This window comes from Lissotriton vulgaris, chromosome 3_1, assembly GCF_964263255.1.
Source record: "Lissotriton vulgaris chromosome 3_1, aLisVul1.2, whole genome shotgun sequence".
In the NCBI taxonomy this organism is placed as follows: Eukaryota; Metazoa; Chordata; class Amphibia; order Caudata; family Salamandridae; genus Lissotriton; species Lissotriton vulgaris.
The window spans coordinates 2,107,814,625-2,107,842,523 of NC_141689.1; the positions used below are offsets into that span (position 1 = coordinate 2,107,814,625).

The window sequence follows — 27,899 nt, forward strand, 5'->3', positions numbered from 1 at the left end:
ACAGAGCCCCACACACACACAGAGCCCCACACACACAGAGCCCCACACACACAGAGCCCCACACACACAGAGCCCCACACACACAGAGCCCCACACACACAGAGCCCCACACACACAGAGCCCCACACACACAGAGCCCCACACACACAGAGCCCCACACACACACACACACAGCCCCACACACACACACACAGCCCCACACACACACACAGAGCCCCACACACACACACACAGAGCCCCACACACACACACCGAGCCCCACACACACACACACCGAGCCCCAACACACACACACACACACACCGAGCCCCACACACACACACCGAGCCCCACACACACACACACACAGAGCCCCACACACACACACACACAGAGCCCCCCACACACACACACACACAGAGCCCCACACACACACACACACAGAGCCCCCCACACACACACACAGTCCCACACACACAGAGCCCCACACACAGAGCCCCACACACACAGAGCCCCACACACACACACACAGAGCCCCACACACACACACAGAGCCCCACACACACACACACCGAGCCCCCCCACACACACACACACACCGAGCCCCACACACACACACACACCGAGCCCCACACACACACACACACACCGAGCCCCACACACACACACACACCCACACCGAGCCCCACACACACACACACCGAGCCCCACACACACACACACCGAGCCCCCCACACACACACACACCGAGCCCCCCACACACACACACACACCGAGCCCCCCACACACACACACACACCGAGCCCCACACACACACACACACCGAGCCCCACACACACACACACCGAGCCCCCCACACACACACACACACACACACCGAGCCCCACACACACACACACCCACACTGAGCCCCACACACACACCCACACCGAGCCCCACACACACACACACCCACACCGAGCCCCACACACACACACACCCACACCGAGCCCCACACACACACACACACACACACCGAGCCCCACACACACACACACACACACCGAGCCCCACACACACACACACCGAGCCCCCCCCACACACACCGAGCCCCCCCACACACACACCGAGCCCCCCCCCCCCACACACACACCGAGCCCCCCCCCCACACACACAGACACATCGAGCCCCACACGCACACACCCAGAGCCCCACACACACCGAGCCCCACACACACCGAGCCCCACACACACCGAGCCCCACACAGAGCCCCACACACACACACAGAGCCCCACACACACACAGAGCCCCACACACACACAGAGCCCCACACACACAGAGCCCCACACACACAGAGCCCCACACACACAGAGCCCCACACACACAGAGCCCCACACACAGAGCCCCACACACACAGAGCCCCACACACACAGAGCCCCACACACACAGAGCCCCACACACACACACACACACACACCGAGCCAACACACACACACAGAGCCCCACACACACAGAGCCCCCCCCCCACACACACACACACACACACAGAGCCTGAGCCACGCACACACACAGAGCCTGAGCCACACACACAGAGCCTGAGCCACACACACACACACACACAGAGCCTGAGCCACACACACACACACACACACACAGAGCCTGAGCCACACACACACACACACACACAGAGCCTGAGCCACACACACACACACACACACAGAGCCTGAGCCACACACACACACACACACAGAGCCTGAGCCACACACACACAGAGCCTGAGCCACACACACACACAGAGCCTGAGCCACACACACACACACACAGAGCCTGAGCCACACACACACACACAGAGCCTGAGCCACACACACACACACACAGAGCCTGAGCCACACACACACACACACACAGAGCCTGAGCCACACACACACACACAGAGCCTGAGCCACACACACAGAGCCTGAGCCACACACACACACAGAGCCTGAGCCACACACACACACAGAGCCTGAGCCACACACACACACACACACACACACACACAGCCTGAGCCACACACACACACAGCCTGAGCCACAGAGCCTGAGCCACACACACACAGAGCCTGAGCCACACACACACAGAGCCTGAGCCACACACACACACAGAGCCTGAGCCACACACACACAGAGCCTGAGCCACACACACACAGAGCCACACACACACACACAGAGCCACACACACAGAGCCACACACACACAGAGCCACACACACACAGAGCCACACACACAGAGCCACACACACACAGAGCCACACACACACAGAGCCACACACACACAGAGCCACACACACAGAGCCACACACACAGAGCCACACACACAGAGCCACACACACACAGAGCCACACACACACACACACAGAGCCACACACACACACACAGAGCCACACACACAGAGCCACACACACACACAGAGCCACACACAGAGCCACACACACACACAGAGCCACACACACACACAGAGCCACACACACACACAGAGCCACACACACACAGAGCCACACACACACACAGCCACACACACACAGCCACACACACACACACAGCCACACACACACACACAGCCACACACAGCCACACACACAGCCACACACACAGCCACACACACACACAGCGCCACAAACACACACAGCGCCACAAACACACACAGCGCCACACACACACAGAGCCACACACACACACAGAGCCACACACACACACAGAGCCACACACACACACACACACACACACAGAGCCACACACACAGAGCCACACACACACACAGCGACACACACACACACAGCGACACACACACACACAGAGCCACACACACACACAGAGCCCCACACACACACACAGAGCCCCACACACACACACAGAGCCACACACACACACACACACACACACAGAGCCACACACACACACACAGAGCCACACACACACACAGCGACACACACACACACAGAGCCACACACACACAGAGCCACACACACACACAGAGCCCCACACACACACACAGAGCCCCACACACACAGAGCCCCACACACACACACAGAGCCCCACACACACACAGAGCCCCACACACACACACACCGAGCCCCACACACACACACACCGAGCCCCACACACACACACACACACCGAGCCCCACACACACACACACACACACCGAGCCCCCCACACACACACACCGAGCCCCCCACACACACACACCGAGCCCCCCACACACACACACACCGAGCCCCACACACACACACACACACCGAGCCACACACACACCCACACCGAGCCCCACACACACACACACCCACACCGAGCCCCACACACACACCGAGCCCCACACACACACACACCGAGCCCCACACACACACACACCGAGCCCCCCACACACACACACAGAGCCACACACACACACAGAGCCACACACACACCCCGGCAACCCACCAAGCAACCAGCAACCCGTCCCCAACGGGACGCCTGCTCCCCGAACATCCCAGCAGCAGCTGTCCCGGGCCCCCGTCAGCACCATTGCCCCGGCCCAGCCGCCATCTTGGACACTGCACCACGAGGCCGCGTGGCCTCAGCTCGACCCCAACCCTGGGCCTGGCCAGGCCCCGACATCGAGGCACCACCATCCACCCAGGAGGTGAAGAGACCACTTGGCAGGTCAATGGGAGAGAGGAGTGTCGATGGCTCTCCCCCGCCAGGTGCCGATCGCCCCCGGTCTCCCCGGGCGCTGGCTCCACCCCCCTGCTGGGTGTCTGGACTCCCTCATTCCGAACCCTTCCGACCTCCAAGCGCGAGGGTCCGACATCAAAGGAGGCCAGACCTATAACTGGGGCAGCTCCAGAGCAGGAAGGCAGTTGTATCCTGGAGTCGAGAGACACCTTGAAGAACTCATCCCTGACGGACTGCTGGCGCTGCCGCAGCCTTGCCTTGTGAACCACCTCCGAAGCCTGCTGGCGCTGCCGCGGCCCTCTGCAACGTGCATCTTCGTCTGGACCTGCTGGCGCTGCCGCGGCCCATCCTTGTGAACCATCGCTCTTGCCTGCTGGCGCTGCCGCGGCCCCTCTGCAAAGAAGTCATCATCATAGCCTGCTGGCGCTGCCGCGGCCCTCCATACCGAGAACCATCGTCCTAGCCTGCTGGCGCTGCCGCGGCCCGACCTTTCAGACCTCCGAGCTCGAGGATTGTGAGCTCCTTCTGGCCGCCCTTGTACCGGACCGGTACCAAGACTGTCCCGCTACCCCTTACCCTACAGAGACTAGAATTGGGAGGATCCTCGTGTCCTGCCCCCACTGTATCGTTGATAACCTTGCCTCAAGAATCCTATATAAAGTGTGCAGATCGCATCCTTGTGTGGTGTCCATTTTGTGGGGGGGAAGTTACTTGTCTGTATGATCGCTGGAGACGGTCCTCACCGGAGGCCTCTCCCCCTGTACTCGGCCGACCCTCCGGGTCCCCGTCTAACACACATTGTAAAGTGTGTGTTTTTATCTAATGTGTTTTGGTGTAATACAAAGGCTATTTTTATATATAACCTTGTGTGGAGTTTTCTTTGTGGTGGGCCTTGGGTGTTGTTGCTGGGGTGCATGCGCAAATACTTAACTCACATCACCTCCAAGTTTAGCCTTGCTGCTCGCGCCACGTTACCTAGAGGGTGAGCAGGGGTTATCTTGACGTGTAACTCCCTTGCCCTGACTTAGGAGTGGTGGTCTCTGACTGACTTTGGCGCAAGCCCTGGCTAGCCAGGGATCCCATTTCTAACAGAGATGCAGGGGGGGGGGGGCTCGACGGCATGTTGGGGAGCGGAGGGAGGGATCCAGGCAAGGCTCGCTACCCGTACCCGCCCCACGCTGCAAAAAGATGCGGGGGAGCTCGACGGCATGGTGGGGAGCATAGGGAGGGATCCAGCCAAGGCTCGCTGCCCGCCCCCCACCCCCCCATATACACAGCCCCGTAAAGAGATGCGGGTGGGCTCCATACTGTTCACAACTGGAGACTTCCCGACTGAACAGGGGCAGTGCATCTTACGCGGTCAGCTTGCTCACACCTTGGCACTGCCTGCTCGGAGTATGGGCTCTCTGCACACACTGGATGGCATCTCTTGAACCCCAGGTCTGCGCGCGAGTTACTAGCACCCTTCCTCAGACGGGGGACTGCGTGTGCTCACGCGAAGGCATGCCAAGAGCAAAGGCAGTGTGGACGTGCCCATGGTGGGCGAGGGTGGGAGGCGCTGGGGGGGGGGGAAGAGGGGAGGGGATGGAGGAGAGCTGGAAGAAGCAAAGAAGGGGAGGGAGAGATTGTGCCGGAGCTTGTCTTTATGAGGCCATGTGTTTGAAACATTTCCTCATAAAGATAAGGATCCTTTTGCGACTGGAGGAAGTCAAGTGAGCCAGTCCAAGTGGGACGGCTCTAGAGAGAAAACTTTTTGAAAGAAAGTGCTCTTTCCCAATGGCTAGCCACTGTTTACCCTAAACGGTCACGCCGGCCAATGGGAAAGAGGGGAGGGGCTTAAAGCCCACTAGTGAATCTCCCTCAATCTCATTAGATCTCGCCAGCGAGACTGCGCATGCGCAGCCATCGCAGGCTTCGACCTAAAAAGAATGAGTGAAGGACTAAAGAAGGGGGGATGTGGGCTGAGAAGGGGTCCCAAAAAGGTAGAGGATTAGTGCAGATCACTTGTCCTACTTTAATACAGACTGAGTAATTCCAGAGCGGTGAAGCAGCAACACTGGTTAGGTTCAATACAGTGACAGGCCCTGGGCCCGCACGAGGCTCACACAGGCAAAGACAGGCTTGCCTTTGGTGCGCCAAACACAAAGGATGCGGAGTAAGACGAGTGAAAAAGAAAATAAACAATAAAATATCCCAATATCTCAATAGTTCTTTAGGCATGCAACACATAAAATTTGCTTCATTTTTCATAATATACATCCACGTTATTACATTCCGATAATATCAGACTCTTATATTTCGACAACAATAAGAGGTCTTTGATCAATTGCAGTTTCTCTGGAAAATAAACGGAATCACTTGAAACAAAGCAACTATAATAGCATCTGCACCTTACCCGTGTTGCTTGGAAGTACCAGCTGCTTCACCACTGGAAGCCTAGCTGGCGTAGAAGAAGGGGAGTTAAAACCGCTGCTGTATGGACTACCACTTAGATTTGGACTGCCAGTGCTGGAATAACTGACTGAGTTGTAAGGGTTACTGTAAAAACTCTGTCTTTTAGTAGCTGTGAAGACAAAAAAACAGTGCTAGAATATCAGCAGTATTTACTAAGTATATTCTCTCAAGCAATGAAGCGATCAAGTAATAAAATGGTATGTTCTGTACGTAGACACTTGACTGCTTTTTAATTTATGTAGGTGATAGATACTTTGAATATCTGCTCTCAAAGAGTTGTTCCCAATAATTTCATGATCCTGTTTGGTAAGCCCATATTTCTCTGTTTAAGCACTTATTTTAACTGTAGGGCTATTCACTTAGCATCATAATGAAAAGGGTTGTGTGTGTTACATCAAGGTATACATTAGAAGATAAACAGCAATAGACAACATAAAATAAGTTGAACTTAGGGCCTCAGAACATTTAGGCTCTAAGTAGGAGTGTCCCAAAGGAGTTGGCAATAATGATCACACATGGCAAAATTGGATATCCCTGGGATTGGAAATTATCAGGTGCCTATGACAAAATTAGCCCCTTAAACTAGGGCATAACACGAGGACTGTTGATGCTTTCTGTTGCAAAATCTGAATGCACCAGGGCTTAATGAGTATTTTCAACAGGCAAATGTTGGTAGGTCTGACTTTTTGAAATTTAGCGGGGGGAAAATTGTGGTGTGTAATAATAACAGGGAAACTTGTAATCCTGTTCATCAGAAAATAACAGGCCACGTGCAACGCAGATCTATGAAACGTAATAACAGTACAATCATACAAGCTTTCATTAAAACATGCTTGTTAGAAGTTTGAATGCCTTATCCCCCTGTCCTTAAAACGAATTTGGCCCCTTGTGCCACTGGCAGCCAATGAAGGGAAAGGAGGTTGTGCAATACATCTGAACGAGTTAGCATGTCAAATTTGCTAGCGCACAAAGACAGAATCCCAAACGTCAGCCAGCTTATTTCTTCCTACAGATTTCTGCTTTTTTATTCTTGAGTCTGAAGTTTACTTTTCTTTCTCTGACTGCAGAGTCAGAGGATTCTGTAAAGTGAACTGTCTGACAATTGTACTGGAATACATGGATGTGTGAAATGCAAAAGCTTTAGAATGTCAGCCACTATTTAAATAGTTTGTAAATGAACTGTACAAACATTTCAAACTATATCAGCAGATAGGAAAGCACTTTTTTGCAATTCTGAAGTGCACTTCGAGATTTTAATAGGATCAAAACTAATTAAAACATTTTACTTGGTGATGTGCAAATTAGAAATATTTGCTGAAACCTGATTTCCACACATTATCACTTATATGCAATGTAGTATCAGTAGAACTGCGTGTCAGTGTGAAATTCTGTGGCCATTTTAATGGGATGTGCGGTCTGTAAATGCCAGTGTGCTACCACGTCATGCTTAGTAGGAAAATGCTACTTACCCAGTATGCATCTGTTTTTGGCATGCAGTGCTGTAGATTCACATGCTTTGCATAAGTCTGCCATCTAGTGTTGGGTCCGGATGATCCATGATCCATCCTGTCATGGATCAGGACATTTGTCCTGATCCATGGATCAGGACATTATTCCTGATCCATGGATTTTAGTCAGTCCATGGATCAGGACTAATGTCCCCTAGTACATCCCCATCTCCATTCCCGTCATCTTGGTGGTTAGGTGACTGGTTAATTTGTAGAAGTAATTACAAATTTGGGTCAAGTGGGGAAGGAGGTGTAAGAGGAGGGGGAAGAAGGATTAGTACCAACATTTTTCTTCTTAAGTGGAATGTGGTAAACTTTCTCCATCTCTAGCTACCGTTTAACTGGTAGTTTTAAGTGAATATGTCCAGTTTTTTGATTAATTAAGAGTGGTTTCTGTTTCGGGTCAGTGTTGGAAGGCAGGACGTCGAAAAGAGGCTCCTTAGATGGGGTAGGAGCTGTTTTGTCTTTCGGCACCTGAAGGTTTCAGCGCCAAGTGTTTTGGATCTGAACATTTAGGTTTGGATACCGAAGGGATTGGCACAAGCCAAAAGGCTTTGATGTGTGTTTCGGTGCCAAGCCCGAAGGCGGGATGCCCAAAACCTGTTCTCGGTGCCGACCTTGGCCCAAAGGCAGAGGAGGGACCATGGCCTTTTGGTTCTGCATTTTTTGGGGCAGGGGAATATCAGTGCTCCCAGTACGCTGACCCTGGGCAACGTCCATGTATGAGTCTTCGGACACGGAAATGTGTTCCTCCTCTTCTTCGGCTCTTTGTTCATCGAATCATTCATGATCGGAATCTTCTCAAAAGAGATCCTGTATTGGTGCATTTCGTGACGTTGAGCCGCATGATCACGGAGCGTCTTCTGGATCAAAAAGATCAGCATGTGTCGCTGTCCTGTGCGTTGTGTTCAGAGGATAGACACAAGTTGCACACTTCGCGCAAGTCGGTGCACGGATACTTAGCGCGACACCCAGGACAGAATTCGAATTGAGTCCGTTCCATCTACTGCGAGCTGACCAGACCCGGTTAGGCCCAAAGGCCCTCCGCGAATTTTCCAATCGAAGACTATGAACCGATACAATACGCAGAGTCTGGGAAACGCGATCAAGAAACAATACAGTCGAGGGTAATGGATTGCGCATCGAGGTGAACCGGAGAAACAGTGTCGCACTGGAGCGCAGCAATTCCCGTCCGAACCCGATGGCGGAAAAAAAAACAATGGAGTCGATGCCCATGCGCACTATCACCAAAAGGAGGAGCCACCTACCTTGTGACTGGAAAAGACTTCTTTGAAGAAAAACTAAGTGCAAACATTCGGATCCAGCACTAGTTGGCAGATTTATCAAAAGTGGTAGTTTTTAAACAAAAACTGATAAACATTTCTGCCACCGCACTGATAACAATGCCTAAAGTGAGCTAAGAGGCAAGTCATGTGTACCCTATATGTGGGCAAGATTCTTATTACACATGGAGCAAAACAAAACAAATTTGTGCAGCAGAGATCACATATTTGAAGTAGCTCTCACAAGTGATAATGAAGAAAAAGGCAGCTCAGTGAAATAAAATATTTGCCTAGGATTCCAGTTAGATGGAGTAGATTATTCAAGTCCCTAGACCTGCAGGTCTGGTTAATATTTAGGTATATTCAAGATCTGAAGATGTAACTTTTTATGGCTAAAGGCCTCTGATAAAAGTGAATGTTTTCACCAGCATATGCGCCTATACATGTGTCGGTCCTGTGAAGTGTCAACATTCCCAGTTACAACTGGCCTTGGAGAGCTCTGTGGCCCTTGCAGCAAGTTCATGAGATGTACACGAGTTCATGAGATGTACACGAGTTTCACCCATAGCCATCTACTTGCAGCTCAATAAGGGTTACTGGTTGCTTTGAGGGTAGATAGTGCTGCGGGAGCATCACCTTGGTTTGAAGTAGTATCAGGGATCACCGACAATCCCAACAAGAAGGATGCTGCATGTTTAATAGAAGTGAGAAAAAAATACCCTCAGAAAAGTCTGGTGTTTCCTGGTTAGACGCATTTAGTCTAACCTGCACATTCAACGGAATAGGGCTCTCGTGTTTGATTAACTGAACTGTAGTATTAAGGTGTAAAGTAAACAAACTAGCACTGCCAATGCCACCAGGTTTGACTTATAACCAACTTCTCTTCAGTCACTGATGAGTTTAAGCACACTCGGTCTCTCATCCGTGCATTCTTGCATCCATTCATCCACCTCCTCACTGATCTACAATAAAACAGTCAAACTCAATAAACATATGCAAGATACATTTAAATAATAAAAAGTAAAAAAATAAAATACTCCGCTGTATATGCATGTGGGGCACGTGCTTGCAATAAAGTTCATTAAACTTGCACAGAGAAGGCATTCTGGAATGATACTGTGTGCACAGTAGGAATAACCCACCCTTAAAAGCCTCTTGCTTTAAAGTATGCTTTTTACAATAAATATGCCAGCCCAATTACCTGTCTCATAACCTTACATAATTAACAGATCTCCTCTCTGGTATTGGACTTAACTTATCCTAATGAACTAATCAGGCCTGTAGTCCATCATTGGTGTGTGACCATAACCAACTAAAGCTTTCTGGCTTGGGCATAAGCTTTCCCGCAATGCAACCATAAGGCATAGCCATGCAATTATAAAAATATGCAATATTACAGATGGTATAACAATTTACAGCTCATTCTAAGAGTGCCAAATAAGGATTATCGCAGTGCACATCTTCTACCCCATTGTTAAACATGACTGTACTACAAAAAATGTAGCAGTATGTTGGGTCCCTTGTGACAAAACACTCCTCTACATATTTTAACAGAGTATAAGGATAACCCACCCATAAAGGCATACTTGTTTAACATATGCTTTGCACAATAAATACGTTGTGTCTACTGCCTTTATAGAGCTTTTCCTTAATAAACAAATCGGACATGAGTTTTCCACTGACCTACACAGGCCGCTTAGAGCTTTAGGGCATGTTTAACACCAAAACCAACTCATTTGCTGTACTGGGCGTAAGATTTCCTACAACGCAGCAATCACATATGAAGTCATAAAATAGCAAAATTACAATTAGTAAAACATTATATAGTTCGCCTAAGAGTGCCCAATTTAGCTCACGTTACAAATCTTCTCCCTCCCATGGTTTGTCAGAGAATGTCACCAACACCAAAACCTCATAGTAACCTGTGAGATTCCATGTAACAAAATACTAGTCAAGAGATTTTTAACAGTGTAATAATGAAATGAAAAGAGTTCATCTGACGATCCAAAGATCTAAGTTTTTAGTGCCTTCATGTATTGTGATTCAGATTTTAACATTCTCAGTTGCAAACGCAGTAGGTTCCAGGCTTTGGTACCTAGTACAGCCATTGTTTTACCTCCCTTTGTTTTGCATCTTGTTTTGGTTGTAATGTAAGGGTGAATCTTGATGCAAGGTATTTTAGGCCGTATTTTGAGTGAGGCTCTGAAAGGGATTAGGAGGATCTTGAAAAAGTATGATCTTATATAGTGGGAGCCAATGAAGGGTTTTGAGGGCTGCAGAGGACCTTCATGGTAGTTTTAAAACCAACCGCGCTGCTGCATGTTGGACTACTTGTAGTCTCTTTAATGTTTGTTTGCTGACTCCTGCCAGGAGGCTGTTGTAGTAGTCAAATCGTGAAAGGATCAGGGTGACTGCTACTGATTTCCTCGTAGCGAGTGGAAGTATATTGAAACATTTTCTCAGGGACTTTATAAGGCTGAAGCAGGTTGCTGCTACCGTCACTGCGTGTAGTTGGGAGGTGAGGGCGGAGTCAAACTGCACTCCTAGGTTTCTTGCTACCTTCACCGTATCAGGCGGGGGTGGTTTACCCTCCGTCCACCACTTGCCCGGAAGCTTTTCCTATTGGTAAGATCTCCGTTTTATCGGTGTTGCACCGAAGGTGGTTATCCTTCATCCACTGGAGGACCTTAGTTAGTTGAGTTCTGCGTCCTTGGAGTTTAGATCTAGGGATAGGATAATTTGGGTATCATCTGGTAGGAAGTAACTTCGATCCCAAACAATGTAATCAGCGAGATGAGTGGAGTCATGTAAATGTTAAATAACAGTGAGCTTAGCGTGGAACCTGGAGACACTCCTGTTGTGATGGTGCGTTCCACAGATAGAAAAGTTCCAAGGGACACAACTTGTCTGCACTTAGAGAGGAAGGATTTTAGCCATTCCAAGGCGGTGTTCGAGATACCGCTGGTTTTGAGTCTTGATAGGAGAATACTATGAGATATAGTATCAAACACGGCGGATAGGTCAAGTAGGATCATCACAGCCTTCCTGCCTCTATCCGCTATCATTTTTAGAGTGTCCGTAATTTCCAGGAGTGCAGACTCAGTGGAGTGCTTGGGGCGGAAACCGGATTGTTGGGGGTGGAGGATGTTCGTGGCCTCTATAAATTTGGTTAGTTCTTAATGAAGACATTTTTCTGTGATTTTTCCGAATAAGGGAAGCAGTGATATGGGGAGGTGGGGATGTTAGATAGGATAGAAGGATCAATATTTAGCTTATTTTTCAGGGATTTCACCATTGCTAGCTTCAAGTCGTCCGTCACGATCCCTGAGCTTAAAAAGAGTTGACAATCTTGTTAATAATTGGGTTAACTGTGTCAACGATTTGGTGGAGAATAGTGGGGGGACAGGCATCCAGGGAAGAGCCTGATTTGAATGCTACAATTGCTTCGCAAGTTTGATCTAGTGACACTGGTTCAAATGAGCCAATGGAGTATTTAGTGGCGTCCTGTTCATGCTTTGAGGTAGCATATTTAGTAGGGACAGGGTCCGTAATAAAGTCCTTTTGAATGTTCATAATCTTTTCTTCAAAGAAGATTGATATTTGATTGTATAGCCTCCGGGAAGGAGGTAATACTTTTTGTAGTGCTGTGGGATAGGTAAAGGACTTTACGAACGAATAAATAATTTTTTGGTCTAGTTTAGCCTCCTGTATTTTGTTCAAGTAGTATTCTTTTTTTAGCTAGTTTGATTTGTGTGTGGTAGAGCTTTCTTCTTATTGTATATGCTTGTTTCTCTATTGCATCATAGCGCCTTCTCCATTTACTTTCTTGTTGTTTAAATTGAATATGTGCTTGTTTAAGAGTGGTTGTGAACCAAGGGGCTTTCTGGGTTGTTTTCTTTTCATTATTATTTGATTTGTCTTGTGGGATGAGTTCCTTGCTTACTGTAGTCATCCAGGTGTGGAAGAGACGGGAGTCAGCTGCAGTGTTCCCTTTCAGGGTAGGCACATGAGCCTGGGCGGTAATGGCTGTAGGAAGGTGGACATCTGACTATGGTTACCCCCAACTTTTTTCCTAGTGTTTAGCTGGTTTTCGACTTAGTTGACCTGGGACCCTGCTATTCAGGACCCCAGGCCCTCTGCTCTCTCGGTTAATATGGACTCCAGGCACTTTAGGCGCATTACCAATTGGAACAGGGATCACCTTATGAGCCCCTGTACAGTGTACCCTAGGTACCCAGGGCATAGGTGCATCCAAGACCTACTAGGGGCTGCAGCACGTATTGTGCCAACCCTGGCCTGGCCTTACTATTTGACACAACTGGCTGATCACTCAGCTGGGGCAAGGTGGTTTAATCACCCTTTGCTTTAGGTATAGTATCTCTATATCTAACACATACAAGGACACACAGTAACCTATAAGTCACTCCTATGGCAGGCCTTATCAATCCTGGAGGCAGAGTGCTTGGTTATGTGTGAGATGGTGCTCTAGCATGAGCTGGGCCTGTCTGCAGCTTTCGGAACCATGTCCTTTAGCGGTTTCCTGATAGCGTCATACCATATACTCTAAAGTGCATTATGAACCTCGCGGTTAAATGCTAACTCTGGTTTGACATTATCAAAACATGTCGAGTAAGGTGTCACACAAATTGGAATACTACCCCCTCACCAATCCAGGCGACGGGGGTAACATTCAACCCTTCTAGAGGGACACCACTTGTACAGAACCTGAAACCCGGTTAAAGTTAAACAGAGCCTCAGCATCACAAAATGGATGCTGCCACCACAGACACAAGTCTGCTGGGAGTCCTTCCAGCGAGGGAGGCTTGGACAAAGGGTTTCCTGCCTTGGGAGGTGCTAGCACCACCCCAGACAGGATTTTGTGTATCTGGTTAGGTAGGGCTGAATAGAATCAGACATGCCCGGGGCACACAAGGTGTGCCCGTGCATAGGCCAGTTCAAACCGGTGCTGGGGCACTCCAGCCCCAGCTCTGGCACGAAACTGGACAAAGGAAAGGGGGTGTAACCACCCCCCTTCCTGGTCCCACCGATAGGAGGGACCTAGTAGGTAGTCCAGCCCCTAGAATTGGCTTAAAAGTAGGAGCTGAGTCCCAAGACGGCAGATTACCCTGAAATTCGACCACACAAGAAGAAACTCTGGACCTTCGACGGTCTGCTGCTCAGAAGACTGAAGACTCTCCCTTGTGGCCAAGGAATGGCCACCCTGTGAACACAGGCACCATCCAGCGATCAACGACTGCTTTGCCGCCGCCTCCTGCCGGAGCCCGAGCCCAGAGCCTGACAAGAACCAGACTCCCAGACATCTAACAGCCCGATCAACAGTCCCTGTAAAGCTGAAACGAGTGGAGGCAACCTGAAATGTGGGACTGGACCTCTTGAAAAGTCCACGAGAAGCTGACTGCGCAGCACCTGAGGCACCCTCATCACTGTGCATGGGGTCTTGAGAAGCCCCACCACCACCGAGCTACATTTGCACCAAGGACCAGCCCTCCAACTCTCACGAGATCTGCGTGGGGCCCTTCTGCTTTGTTCCACTCGACGCGCCTATCCGGTTACTAGTCCGTTGGCTAGTGGCCATTTTGGCGACCAAACGACAAACTTTCCAACGCTGGTCTGGTTGCTCCGGACTGGCCCTTGCTGCTCCCAAAAGCAGCAACCTCTCTGACCTTGCTGGTTAGAGTGAGAAGCCTTCTCTGTTTCCTGCGTGGCTTGCATTAACCAAGGCCTGTTTGCTCTGATCAAGAAGCCGACTCCGCCATCAGCTAGAGCCTACGTGGGACAGCTCGTGAGGGACTCCTGGTTGTCGTCATCGTCGCCTAGTCCGCGCTGCTGAAGAGACAAGCTTCACGACATCACCTGTTGGCACCCGACAACGCCTGGTTCCTTCCTGGTTCCACACCGGTCACTGGCTAGTGACTTAACATTGTCCCCTCTGCTTTCAGGTCTTCACCTCTTCAGATCCACCCTTGGATCCACCGGAACTCTTCACATCAGGTCGCCTGCAGCATCAACACTCCAAGGCTCCATCTGAACTCCTGCAGAATCCCGACACACTTCGGCTCCACTGACCCGCTTCCTTTGGGTGAGGTAACGCCTGCACTCCGGTGCTCCCGAGTAGTTTAACTCTCCTAGTGTCCAGATTCCAAAAGGTTAAGTTCTAGACTGACCGGAAGACTTCCTACCTTTACCTTTTAAACTTTTACGCATCCCTTGATTCCAATGTGAACTGCTCCTAACTTTGCGCACTGCAAACCAGATCCTGTGGGCCTCCTAATTCCTAACTTGCGTTAGTACAGCATAGCCCCAGCGATACCCAAGGCCCTAGGCCTTACTTCCTTTCGACTCGTGGTACTTATACCACTTCTTTAGTATATGGTTTTAGGGGCCACCCGGGCCTATCCATATTTGTGTAACTTTCATATACTTATCAATTGTATTGTTTTAACGTGTTTGCTTCTGTGTTCATAAAGAGTTCAGGGGATTATTTGTAGTAATAAATACATATATATTTTTGAATATATATCCTGTGTGGTGTCCTTTCACTTGGTGTTCAAGGGGGTTACGTATGGTAATACAGCTGGCTTCACATGCCAGAAGAGTTTAGCCTAAGACTGCTTTGTCCACGCTACAACTAGGATAGCTGGTCTATAAGGTTGACTTACAACCAATCATCATAAGGGTTGTTTGGACTGATACAAAGTGGTCACTAGAACTAGTGAACATCATATATCAGGCCAACTTCTCACAATGGCCAACTTGAGATTGCGTGCTAGTCGGTCCGCTTCCCTCCGATCATTTGCGAATGCCGGAGTGGAGACTGCACGGCAGTCAAAGACCCAGGTGGGAGTGATGTGCAAAGTTGCTGGTGGTATTTAAAATTATTAAAAAACGCAAACACAGTCAATAGATTGAAAGATACTGAGGCTAAAAGTGAAATTAAAAAAGGATTGCTGCCTAAATGATTCCCTGCTCGCTGTTGCTCAGCGAGAGCCCATCTCACCTTCTGTAATATTAGCTCATTATTAAAGGTCTTTTTGCTTTAACATGTGATTTTTCACCATAAATTATTCCGACCTACTTCCTTGTGTATCATTTTATAATGAACAAATCAGCCTTGATCAACTGCTTGTCAACAGTCAACTTTAGTCTACTCTAAGCACGAGCTGTTTTACAAGGCAAAAGGTGCAAAAAGAGCACTTTTCAGTGGAAGCATATCTGCTTCTGTCCAATCAAAACGTATACAAAGGAAGAACAACATATGGGCTAAAGCTAAACCACTCTGAGGGCTGATTCTCAAAGCACTCTTTCTATAAGATCTGACAACAGCAGTAATGTCAAGCCAAACCTAATAAACATAATACAGTTGTGGAAGGCACACTGTTCCCTTTAATAAAGAGATGGCATGGATAACGGTCAGACTTGTGCATCTTACTACTGGGGCAAGCTCACGTCAATGCCTAGGGGGTATTACATGAAAACGTGGATATTATCTTGATGTGCGGTCAGAGCTCAGGTGTTAGGTTGCATACATTTGCATCTATGTGGATAAACTAAATATCACACCCTACTCTTAAGATTTAATTTACCACATAGAACCCAGGGTACATGCATAGAATGGTTTTCTCAAGAGCTAAAGGCTAATCCCACTCATGAATAACTAATAGAAAAACCATTGACCTTTGGGTTCTGCAGCAGCGTGCTGCCCAGCCTAAAGAGCTTCAGCTCATTGTCCAGGGGTAGTAAGTGCCATTTAAATGAAATTACAATATAATTAAATACAATACAGGGGTATGTGCATTACTAAAAACGCACAGGCATTAACAAGAATAACGCTTTATTGTTGAAACTTTCTTTACATTATTACTTTACGGGTTAACAGCGCAGCTGTCACCAGACTTTAGGTGATCAACAAAAAGGAGCTTTCATAGTAGTAATGAGAGTGGGTAGGTTCCCCCCACATTATGGCTACCCCCAGTACAGGATTTCATTGGGCAGAACTTGTGTGGTTTCACCTAAAAGAGTGCTTGTATACCCATTTTTTGGTTTGTGGCACAGAGAATACGCAATACAGAAAGGTCAAGTTGGTTATGGCAGGAAGCCAATGATCAGGGCTATAGAGCTGATCTGTTCAACATGAAATGTTACAATGAATAATGTAAGCCATATGTTGTTATTTCAAAAAGCACATGTTAACTTCAACACATTTATGGGTGGATTCTAATTACTCTTTAAGAGCCTGCCGAAAATGATTTTGTAAAAATGATTCTCAGAGTATTGTCGTATACAAGGAGTTTGGTGCTGGTTACCCCCATGAGAAACCGTGGATATAGAAGACTTGCCCTCTTACGAGAGAGAGAATATTTTGCTTAGCCTACTATGATTTTACATACCTATGCCTTTGACTGTGCCGCTTATGGTTACCTAGTGTGAAAGCTTATGCTGAAAACAGTAGGACTGAGTTGGTCATGGCGACAAGCTATAAATAAGCCTGATTGACGTAATGATGGGAAAGTTATGGCTGCTGCCATAGGCTAATCTGCTTTTTATTAAAAGTTATGCGAGAGGACGTAGGTCTTGCTGCTTTGCTGTGATTTTTTTTTTATTAAAGTCAGTAGATCAAACAATGGGTTGTAATCCCGCTGTGCTTCAGACTGTAGGCATGTATTTTGTTACATGTAATCTCCCATTTTACCATAGTAGGTAAAGGTGTTGGGCACCCATTCTGACAAATCCTGGGAGTTTTCCTGTGATAATTCACGTTAGGGGCCCTGCTGAGAGGGATTGCATATTGTTTAGCAAATCATTTTTCTACATCTTTGTAATTTTGTAACTGTATGCATGATGGCTGCCAGTTTATGCGAACTTGAATAGACCTATATTGGTAATGGCACCAAGCTAATGGTGAAAGCTGTACGCCGTATTTGGTTCACTGGGAACAGGTATGCCCAATTCCATAGGTTTAACCAATTTAGCATGAAATTATGTGACAAAGCCAGTAGGCCTCACTTACTATGAAAAACATCTGTTAAAGGCAGTTGGCTTTTAAGGATAGCTGGTTATTTACACACTGTGGTGAATACTGTGGGCAGATATTTTGATGCACTGAATCTTTCAGATTACAGTGGTAGGCCAGGGTGTTGGTGACCCACCCGAAAAAAACACGAATATAAAAGATGTGCACTAGGGCTAATCTTTTTTTAGGTTCTCTTAAGAGGCATTTCAGGTTGTTTTGACATCTGAATTTATGTGCATATTTGTAATTTTATTATTGTATACTGGATGGTTGTTTTGTGTTGATTATGGTGACGAAACAGTAATAAACGTTTATGGCTTGATTACTATAAAGTTACGATTAATGATAGTCAGCCAGACATATATAGTGTGAAAAGCATATGTTATAGTCCATGTGCATAAAAGGGTGGATTGTTATTACTCTGTATAAAGGCCTAAAGATAGGGCTTTTATTACATGGAATTTCACAGATTACCAATGGAGGCAATAGCTTGGTACGGTTTACTCCCTCTGATTATAGATTATTTAAACTCTGAGGCTCGTTAGATTCTCTCGGGAGAGATAGTATTTTGCTTTGCCAGATGTAATTTTGTATACTTGTGTAATTTTATGACCGGTATGTCCGATTGCTGTATTGTGGAAAAACCTAACCTCAATGCAATAGGCCCGAGTTGGATATAGTAGCAAGCCAGTGTCAAAAGCTAAAGGCCCAAATGACTCACTAGAAAAATGATGGTTTAGGTCTAATCTATTTAAAATGAAAAGTTACAAATGCAGTAGTGTGGATGTATTTACTATGTAACACATACGTTAAAGCCAAGTTTTTATGGCTGAAATATTTTTTTAACTTTGTTAAAGCCTACGGTCAGGTATGTTGTTATATCTCAAATGTCATAGATACCATTGCAGGGGAGGATTTTGTTTAAACGCCTTTGACTGCCCTATGGGTAGAAGATTTGCACTGTAATAATTCTGGCTAAAATCTCTTTGGAAAGCTTAGGTTTTTGTTGGGATCAGGTCATAAAATTATCCAAAATAATGAAAAATAGAATTAAATATAAATATACACACATATATTGCCACTGTGAACAACTAGTTTCCATAGGAAAGGAATTTTGTTTCTTTAACAACGTTGACCCTATTGGAAAAATCTGCATAGAAATATCACAATTAAAAAAAAAAAAAAAAAAAAAATCATCCACTTTGGCGCCTTCATGGAAAGTTTCAGACAAATTGATCAAGTGTGGGACAAGAAATAGATGGAATCCACAAAAAGTGTGATTTACCCTGCCAATTCCCACAGGAAAGTTTGCTCTCCAATACAGAAATAACAGTTGAATGGAATAACATCAAAGTATACCAACGTTCGAGATATATGGACTGTGTGTCCAGATATGCTCGGATTGGCCCATTCAAAATGGATGGGCAGATCCTGATTGGCTGGCAACAAGATGGATAATCTATTGTGGCAGCCATCTCAGGATTTGGGTACTCTGTCCCAGAGACCTGGGAAAAATTGAAAGGCCACTCTTAACACCTTCCGAGCGTCGAACGTTCAGCGCCCAGTGATGAACGTTCGAATAACGAATGCTGACCCGTCGGCCAACGGTCATGCACATCACTGGCAAGGTAGTGCTTGTGACGACCGTTGGCCGACGGCAGCACTTAAAGGGTTAATTCTGATGTGTGGTACCAGAAGTTACAGCACATATTTGAATGTAATTCCCAATTCATAATGAGGGCCTAAGTGTTTGCTTGTTTTTTGGTCCCTTCAATAGTTCCAGTGAATTTTGGATTCCGTGAAATTTCAGTACTAACTCAGTGCTATGCATAAAGTGCAACAACTCCTCTGTGGGGGATGTTAAAGTGAAACAATAAATATACAAAAAAGCTGTGTTGTTTTCGAAAGGTCCTTGTGTTACCTTAAACCAGTTCAATTCAATTCAATGTTTTCTAGTAGGGTATGTTCTTTTTGCACTTGAACTAAATTTACAAGGAACATCTGCTAGTTAAATGTTTTTGCTGCTATGGCAAAATGTAATACAAAACTATTAAGCATAGTGAGTCATGACACATGGGGAGAGTGTGAAGTAAAAAAGGCTTTACCAAAAGGGTGAGGTCACGATGTCCATTCTTTATATAAATCTGTTTCATCATCATGTTGACACACAGCCAGCAATTAGATCATGAGACTGGTTGCAGAACGCTAAACGTTATGCAGTTAAGTTGAATGTAATATTCAACTATGATGCTAAAGGAATGAATACGTAAGACTAAGTAATTTACCACACTGTTTTTCAATTTACTAAGCATTTGATCATTTAGATGTAGTTCAAAGTCAAAATGACCTCGTCATGTCGATGGCACGATTTTAGTTTGTCTTTTAATTACAAAGTATATGAAAAAGAGAGGCCGCAAAAAGTCAACAATCCAAAACTTGCCGTGGAAAATATTTGTTTCTCCCAAAAAGTGCACAGATATCTGCTTCAAATGACAACACCTCACTTTATTTTGTGCACCATGTCCATAGCTGCCAAGGTTTCGGATTGCTAAGTGTGACATTGTCGTATTTTTAGAGTAATTATGAGTGACATTACAATGACTATGAGTGACACTTTCTTGCGAGCAAAATTAAGCAATGAAGCCAAGGAAAATATTAAAATATCACAAATTACCCCCATTTGAACAACGAGAAACCCTAAGAAGATCCTAAAACTTCTGCAAAGCACCAGAAACGTAAGGGCACTAACCAAACACAGACTCAGCATCAGAGGGCAGGCAGGCACAGAAGCTGCTAAGAAGATGATCTCATTGATCTGTTCATTCAGGACCTGCACTAGCCTAAAAAAACAAAGTTTATAGCATAGCAAGTGCAACTAGGAGCTTATACCATCACTCGGTCTCTGGTTTCTAATGCAATAAGGTAAACATGAATGCTCGGAAGGGCCAGCGCAAAACCTGGAGCTGTGTTTTGCTCTAAACATGCGATAGTGCAAATAAATGAATAAATACCAATTCAACAAAGGTGTAAAGCAAAATCCTAAAAACAGTTTTTCATTACATTATACTACTTTTGCACATACTCAAAGAAAGAATGTTCTGATTTATGACACGTTGTTGTCACGTACTGAGCCCTTTCAAAACAGAAAATGATTCCTTTTTTGAAAATGTAGATTTTTTTTAAAGATTTGTTATATAAATCTGTCACTGCAAATGGACTAGCTGCTACCTTGATTTTTTTAACAATACATAGATATAGAATAGAATGAAAACAAGGCTCGTGGATGTTACAAGAGTAATTGTGCTTGTGTAGTGAAGAAGTTTGTTCTTTGCCACCTGTGATGCTGGGCAGCCGGAAGAAAAACAATCAACAAATCATCCTGCCTCAGCCACACTACACCAACTCCCCAATACCACACCTCCATGCCCCCCGGTTCTGGCAATCAATTATTAGCATGCTGCAGAGCATCAGTTTGGACTCCAGCCTGCGCCATCTTTCCCACGTGGGGCCCAGGCCCGGCCGACTTGAGCTTCCCAAAAGAGAATGTGATAGGCCCCATCCTGGATCTGAGGCGCTTGCTTTACTGAGATACCGGGAAGGTGGACCCAAGTGGGAAGCTGGAGAAAGCAGCAAAATACTATGAAATGTTAGTTCTGCATTTAAAACAACCAACCTGAGCACGAACAACCAATAAATAAAAAACGTGACAAACTGTTTGCATGAAAACAGCGTAAAATACTTATGTAATACGCCTGTGTCGTTTGGTTTGAGTAAAGCACTCAAGTCATGCCCACTTCCCGCAATTGCAGTGTGCGTGAACTCGTGCTACAGTACACAGACTTCTTACTTAAGTCAGTGCCAGCTCCACCTCTGCAGCCTGGCGGAAAGTAAAGTGCGAAACAGTAACTAAACTTACTTTAACTTTACGTCTTATCTCGGTCTTCTTTACAGTCAAGCCTGACTGTCTCACACAGTCTCCTCTCGTGTCATTCTGGCAGACTCGCTGTAGATAACAGTCACGACGCTATGAGTTAAAACATATTATCCTAAAATAATGATAAATACCTGTCCATGAGTGACACGCACTCAGAGCAAGCCACCACTGTTTTATGGGCCAGCCGCCGAGACTTCTCCGGCACCGGACCGATACAGGGACTCGCAGGCGGCATGAAAGCCAGCTGCCGCACAGGCTGCACACACAGTTGGCTGGGTGAGGTCCGGCGGATGCCTGATCGCTCAGAGGCACCAACGAATCGGGGCACAGCACTACTAACGGTGTGACTGAGTGAGCACTCAACTCTTTGGCTGCCAAACGCTAAAAAACATAACTGCCGCCAAGAAAACGTAACTGCCGCCCGCGCACACGTAAGGTTTATTTTTTTATTTATTTAGGAAGTTTTCTATAGCGCTGTCAAGACCCGGAGGTAACAGAGCGCTTTACAGTAAGAGAATGACATAAAATCAGCAGAGACATGACATATGAAAGGTATTAGCAGTCAACAAGTGTCATAGTAAGCGGAGCATAATTGTACTGCAGAACTTCTTTGGTTACAGGATTCAGTGTAGTCGCATAGTTCAGGGGTTGCTTTCTGGCCCGAGTTATCCACAACCAATGGAGCGGAAAAGGAACACGGATTTCAGTTGGCTTTTGAATTCCACAAAAGACGATATAGTTCTGATGTGCGGGGGGATGGAGTTCCAGATTTGGGAGCAGTTTCCCGTGAAAGAGCAGCCTCAGGGGCGCCGTGAATTTCAATGGAGCCATGTTAGAAGGGGCGATCCCGGAGGCCAGGTTATGTCTACCCGACTCCTCCGTGACCGGCTCTCCCACCAAGAATGCCAAGCCTCAACGAGGGTTCCCTATCGGGAGGACCTCAAGTATTGAATCGTACACACGAGGACCACAGCACACTTATGAACAGACACTACACCGTAGGTTTTCGATATCAAGTTCTTTATAAACAGGTAAAGGAATTAGCACTCTTATGTACACACGATTGAGGGATCGTAAAAGTCTCAAGGCTTCTGGGAAGGGGTAGCGGGACAGTCTCAGTCTTTAGGCCAGTACGTAGCGTACCCTGCGCACAGCTCTCAATCCTCGAGCCGGGGGTTACGGAGGATAGCCGCACTGGTTGTCCTACTCCCTTGAGGATGACTCAGTTCGTGTTGGTAGCGTTGATAGTCCAGCTGGACCAGAGTACTCCTCGAGCCGCGACGGAGTCAGCAGGGCTCGATCCAGAGGATAGTTCGTGAGGATCCGCGACCACATCAGCAGGGCTCAGGATGTTCGTTGAAGGTCTTTCGGGTGCAAGCTTGAGCCGCGACGAGGTCAGCAGGGCTCCGATGTTCCAGTTCCAAGGATGAGCCGCGACAGCGTCCGCAGGGCTCGAAGAGTTACGAAGTTCAGTTTTCCCCCAAGGGCAGCAGCGATCAGATCAGCAGGGCTTTCTTGTCCAGGATACAACTGCCCGCTAGTTCTGGGGCGGGCCTTGATATAGTCCAGTGGCCCTTTGATGTCCGGACCCTCGCAGGCGGAGGTCCGAGGCCTTGGGGGCGGGCCGTTTGGTGAGGTCCGGCGGTTGGCTCTTTGATCCCTTTGAGGATGCGTCCGGGAATTCCCAGACGCCCAGCAGGTCTGGAGCCAGCACTCGTGGAGGCCAGAGGTGCAATTGAAACCAGCCCCCAGGGGAAGGCCAGAGGTGTGACAGAAACCAGTCTCTCAGGGGAGGCCGGAGGTGCCATCGAAACTCCCTGTCTTCTCTCACTAGGGTAGCCTCACCCTCCCAACGCTGGCTGGTGCGTCTGGAGCCTAAGTTTCGCTGGGGCTGGGGTCATGCTAAGCCCAGGGAGTCGGGGATCTCATGAATGGAAAATGGCTGCCGGTGGGCCTATGGGGCCTTGCCGGTTTGGGGCGCGCGGGGCTGGGAAGGTGGCCGGGGACAGGCCGAGGCTGGTCATCGGCGTTTGGACGGACATGGGCAGGGTGACCAGGGGTTTCTGGGTACGGGGCTGGGCTGACGGGGAGCTGAGGAACGGGGGGGAACCTCACCACGATGCCAGGTCCAACACGCGTCCCCCCAGCTGAAAGGCAGAGAGAACTACCCATCCCCTTGGGGGTTCTCTTCACTGAGGCGGAAGAATCGGGAAAGGCCGTCTGCGTTGGCGTGGTCAACACCAGGCCGGTGCTCAACAGTGAAATCCATCCCCTGGAGGGAGATGGACCATCTCAACAGTTTGGGGTTCTCCCCTCTCATTTGCATTAGCCACCGGAGAGGTCGGTGGTCGGTTTGGACCCGGAAGTGAGTACCGAACAGATAGGGCCTCAGCTTCTTCAGGGCCCAAACCACCGCGAAGGCCTCCCGCTCAATAGTGCTCCACCTTTGTTCTCGAGGGAGTAACCTCCTACTAATGAAGGCCTTTGGCTGATCCAGGCCTTTCCCGTTTATTTGGGACAGGACGGCTCCGATGCCATGCTCGGACGCGTCCGTTTGGACCACGAACTCTCGGGAGTAGTCTGGGGCCTGTAACACAGGGGCAGTACACATGGCGTCCTTCAATGCTTCGAACGCCTCTTGGCAGGCGGGGGTCCAACTAACTTTCTTGGGCTGGTTTTTGGAGGTTAACTCTGTGAGGGGCACTACAATGCTGCCATACTTCTTTATAAATCATCGGTAGTATCCCGTGAGCCCTAGGAACGCCCGCACCTCTGTCTGGGTGGTGGGGGCCTCCCAGGCCACGATCGCATCGATCTTGGGCTGAAGGGGTGCCACAAGGCCGCTGCCAACCTGGTGTCCCAGGTAGACCATGGACCCTTGACCGATTTGACACTTGCTGGCTTTTATGGTGAGACCCGCCTTCTGCAGGGCTACCAAGACCTCCCGGAGGTGGAGGAGGTGCTCGGTCCAGTGGGAGCTGAATACCGCGATATTATCATCCAGATACGCGGCACATTAATTCTTCCAACCCGGCCAGTACCTGGGTAACCAGAATCTGGAAGGTGGCGGGGGTGTTTTTCATTCCGAAGGGCATCACTCGGAAATGGTAATGACCATCCGGGGTGGAGAAGGCGGATCTCTCTCGGGCTCCTTCCGTAAGGGCGATCGGTCAGTAACCGCTGGTCAGGTCGAAGGTACTGAGATAGCGAGCAGACCCTAGGCGGTCAATGAGCTCGTCTGCTCGGGGAATGGAGTGTGCGTCGGTTCGGGTGACTGCGTTGAGGCCGCGGTAGTCCACACAGAACCTCAGCTCGGGAACAGCGCCGGGGGCGGCTGCCTTCGGAACCAGGACCACGGGGCTGGCCCATGGGCTGTCGGAGGCTTCGACCACCCCCAGGGCTAGCATCTTGGAGACTTCGGCCTTGATACAGGCTCGGACTGTCAGGAACGCGGTAGGCTCTGTGCCATACCGGAGGGCTGTCCCCGGTGTCCACATCGTGGAGGCACCAACTGGTGACGCCGGGGACGAGGGAGAAAAGGTCAGAACTGTTCCAGTAACTGGCGACAGTCCTCGCGCTGCTAGGGGGTGAGGGAGGAGGAGAGACCCACTCCCTCTACGGAGCCATCTTTCTCTTTCGCACAGAGGAGGTCGGGGAGAGGCTCCGTGTCCTCTTCGGTTCTGTCGTCGGTGGCGAGGAGCAAACTCAACTCGGACCGTACGAAGTGGGGTTTCAGGCGGTTTACATGGACGACCTTCAAGGGGTTCCTGGGGGACTGTACATCCATGAGGTAGGTAACCTGGCTCTTTCGTTCCACCACCTTGAAGGGTCCTATCCACTTGTCCTGCAGGGCACAAGGTTCCACAGGGGCCATCACCCAGACCTGTTGTCCGGGCTGAAACTCGACCCGAGTGGCATTATGGTCATACCACCTTTTCATCTCTTCTTGGCTGGTTTCGAGGTTTGCCTCGGCCAGTTCTCGGAACTTCCGAGTCTGGTTTCGGAGGGCCAGAATGTATCGAAACACATCTGGTGGGGGTCCAGGGACGCCGTCTCCCATCCTTCCTTGACCAGGCTGAGGGGTCCCCGGACGGGGTGCCCGTAGAGCAGCACGAAGGGGCTAAACCCCAAGGACTTCTGGGGAACTTCGCGGTACGCGAACAGGAGGCACGGGAGGAGGACGTCCCACTTGCGCCTCAGGGACTCCTCGAGACCCATGATCATCCCCTTGAGGGTGCGGTTGAACCGCTCGACCAGGCCGTTACCTTGGGGATGGTATGGGGTTGTGAACTTGTACGTCACCCCACACCACAGCTTTCCAAACTATGTGTCGCAACATATTACTGTGTCGCAACACATATGTAGGTGTGTCGCATCGGCAGAGTCGAGCTGCAGGGGCTCCTAGAAGGGGCGAAGCAACAACAAAGCCCCATTAACATTCACAAGGTCTTTAACGACCTGTGAAGTGCTCGGGTGCGGCTGTGAGCGGTCCCAGGTTGCCACACACGATGGGGGGGGGAGGGCTGCTGACAGAACAGGAAGTTTGTGAAAAAGGCAAGAGGCTCCTGATTTAAGGGACTCGTGCGGTGGCCTTGCAGCACTGCCTGTTGCTCGAACCGGCTCACCAGCGCTATGCCTGTAAGTATGGCTTCTGCCCGAGGCAAATTGAAATCTTGCCGAGCCTGGGAGAGTGGCAGTCACAGAGTCAGTGACTGACCCTCTTGTTTAGCGTCAGCTAGTACTTTGCACTATGTTTGTGTCCGGATTAGACTGGGCAGCCTGAACTTATGGTGGCACACCGAAATGGTTGCCGCCCGTGGGAGTCAGTGGCTCGTGACCTGAAGAGCCTGGCTGCTGCCTTGCAGGCGACCGGCTACGATGTGGAGGCAGAAGATAAAAGGCAGCACAGGCAGCAGTCACCGCCAGTTTAGCCCCATTGCCGCTTTTACCTGCTTTCTGCAGAGTGTCCAGAAACTAGCAGAGGCCCAATGGAGCATTGGTGTGCGCAAGAAACAGCTTTGGAATTGTAAGGACCAAAAGTGTGATTTCAGCTCACAGTACTGCTGCCAAACTAAAGGCTATAGATGCCTACTGATTATGAATGGCCAAAAAGCCAAATTGCTGCCAAATAACTGTTTACAACGATCGATATACAATTGGTAGCCTGCAGTCTCCAGTTTACAACTACAGTGTATACAGGTAAGACTTCAAAGACGCGTTGCTGCAGTATACAATAAAGACTGACGCACCTCGTATACTTGAGCCGGCTTTGTGACAGTTAAGCAGCTTGACACCATTTAGGTTTATTATGCACCGTGAAAAATCCCCGTGTAGGTAAAGAGATGGATAAAGTGGTTCTGGGAGAGCAGAAGGTTCACAGTCCTAACAGCACCGCATCTTAGCCTGCAAAATATATTTTACTTAACAACTTCACGCCTCCCCCTCCTCTTGGCCTCCGCACAACACTGCATCTGAAGGTAATGGCACTTAAGCTGGTTGGTCACTGTAACGTGCGCTGATTTTGAGGTCAAGGATAGTTGGTTCCAGAAGCTCAGGCGGTGCCCGGCAAACTGATGGCCCCAGGGTGGACACAGGCTTACTTATTAGATCGGACGCCGGCAGGCACAGACTAGAGCAGGACGTTTACCAGCATGGGGGAAGAGAAATCATATTGCTCTCTCCACTTACTACACCCGGTCACCAGCCTCTCCCCAGATTACACCGGTCAGATTAATTTGCTGACAAGAACATAAATATTTCACTCGTCTCAGCACATGTGCAGCCTGTGTGTGTGTGTGGGGGGGGGGGGGGGGGGGGGGTGGGGGGTGTTTCAGGTGTTTTTGATTTCCCCTCCTAGCCAAGCACCCAGCACTGTTTCTTTTACACAGAAATGATGAGAAGAGTTGGGTTCCAGAGTCTGCAGCTGTGGTGCATCTCTTCGCAAGCTGTTTTTCTTAAACTGGCAATTTGGCATCCATTTATCACAACGAGGACCTCCTGCAAAGTTAATGCACTTGCATTTCTGGTGTTTTGCAGCAGT

The 27,899-nt window shown here is 48.6% G+C and overlaps 1 protein-coding gene across 1 annotated transcript in view; it reads right to left on the reverse strand.

Moving 5' to 3' along the window:
* SLAIN2 (SLAIN family member 2) overlaps window positions 1-27,899 on the reverse strand; it is a 443,253-nt gene that overhangs the window by 244,363 nt on the left and 170,991 nt on the right. Inside the window, exon 3 of the mRNA XM_086962676.1 lies at window positions 6,045-6,212. Coding sequence (XP_086818802.1) covers window positions 6,045-6,212 — 168 coding nt within the window. The remainder of the gene's footprint in view (window positions 1-6,044; window positions 6,213-27,899) is intronic.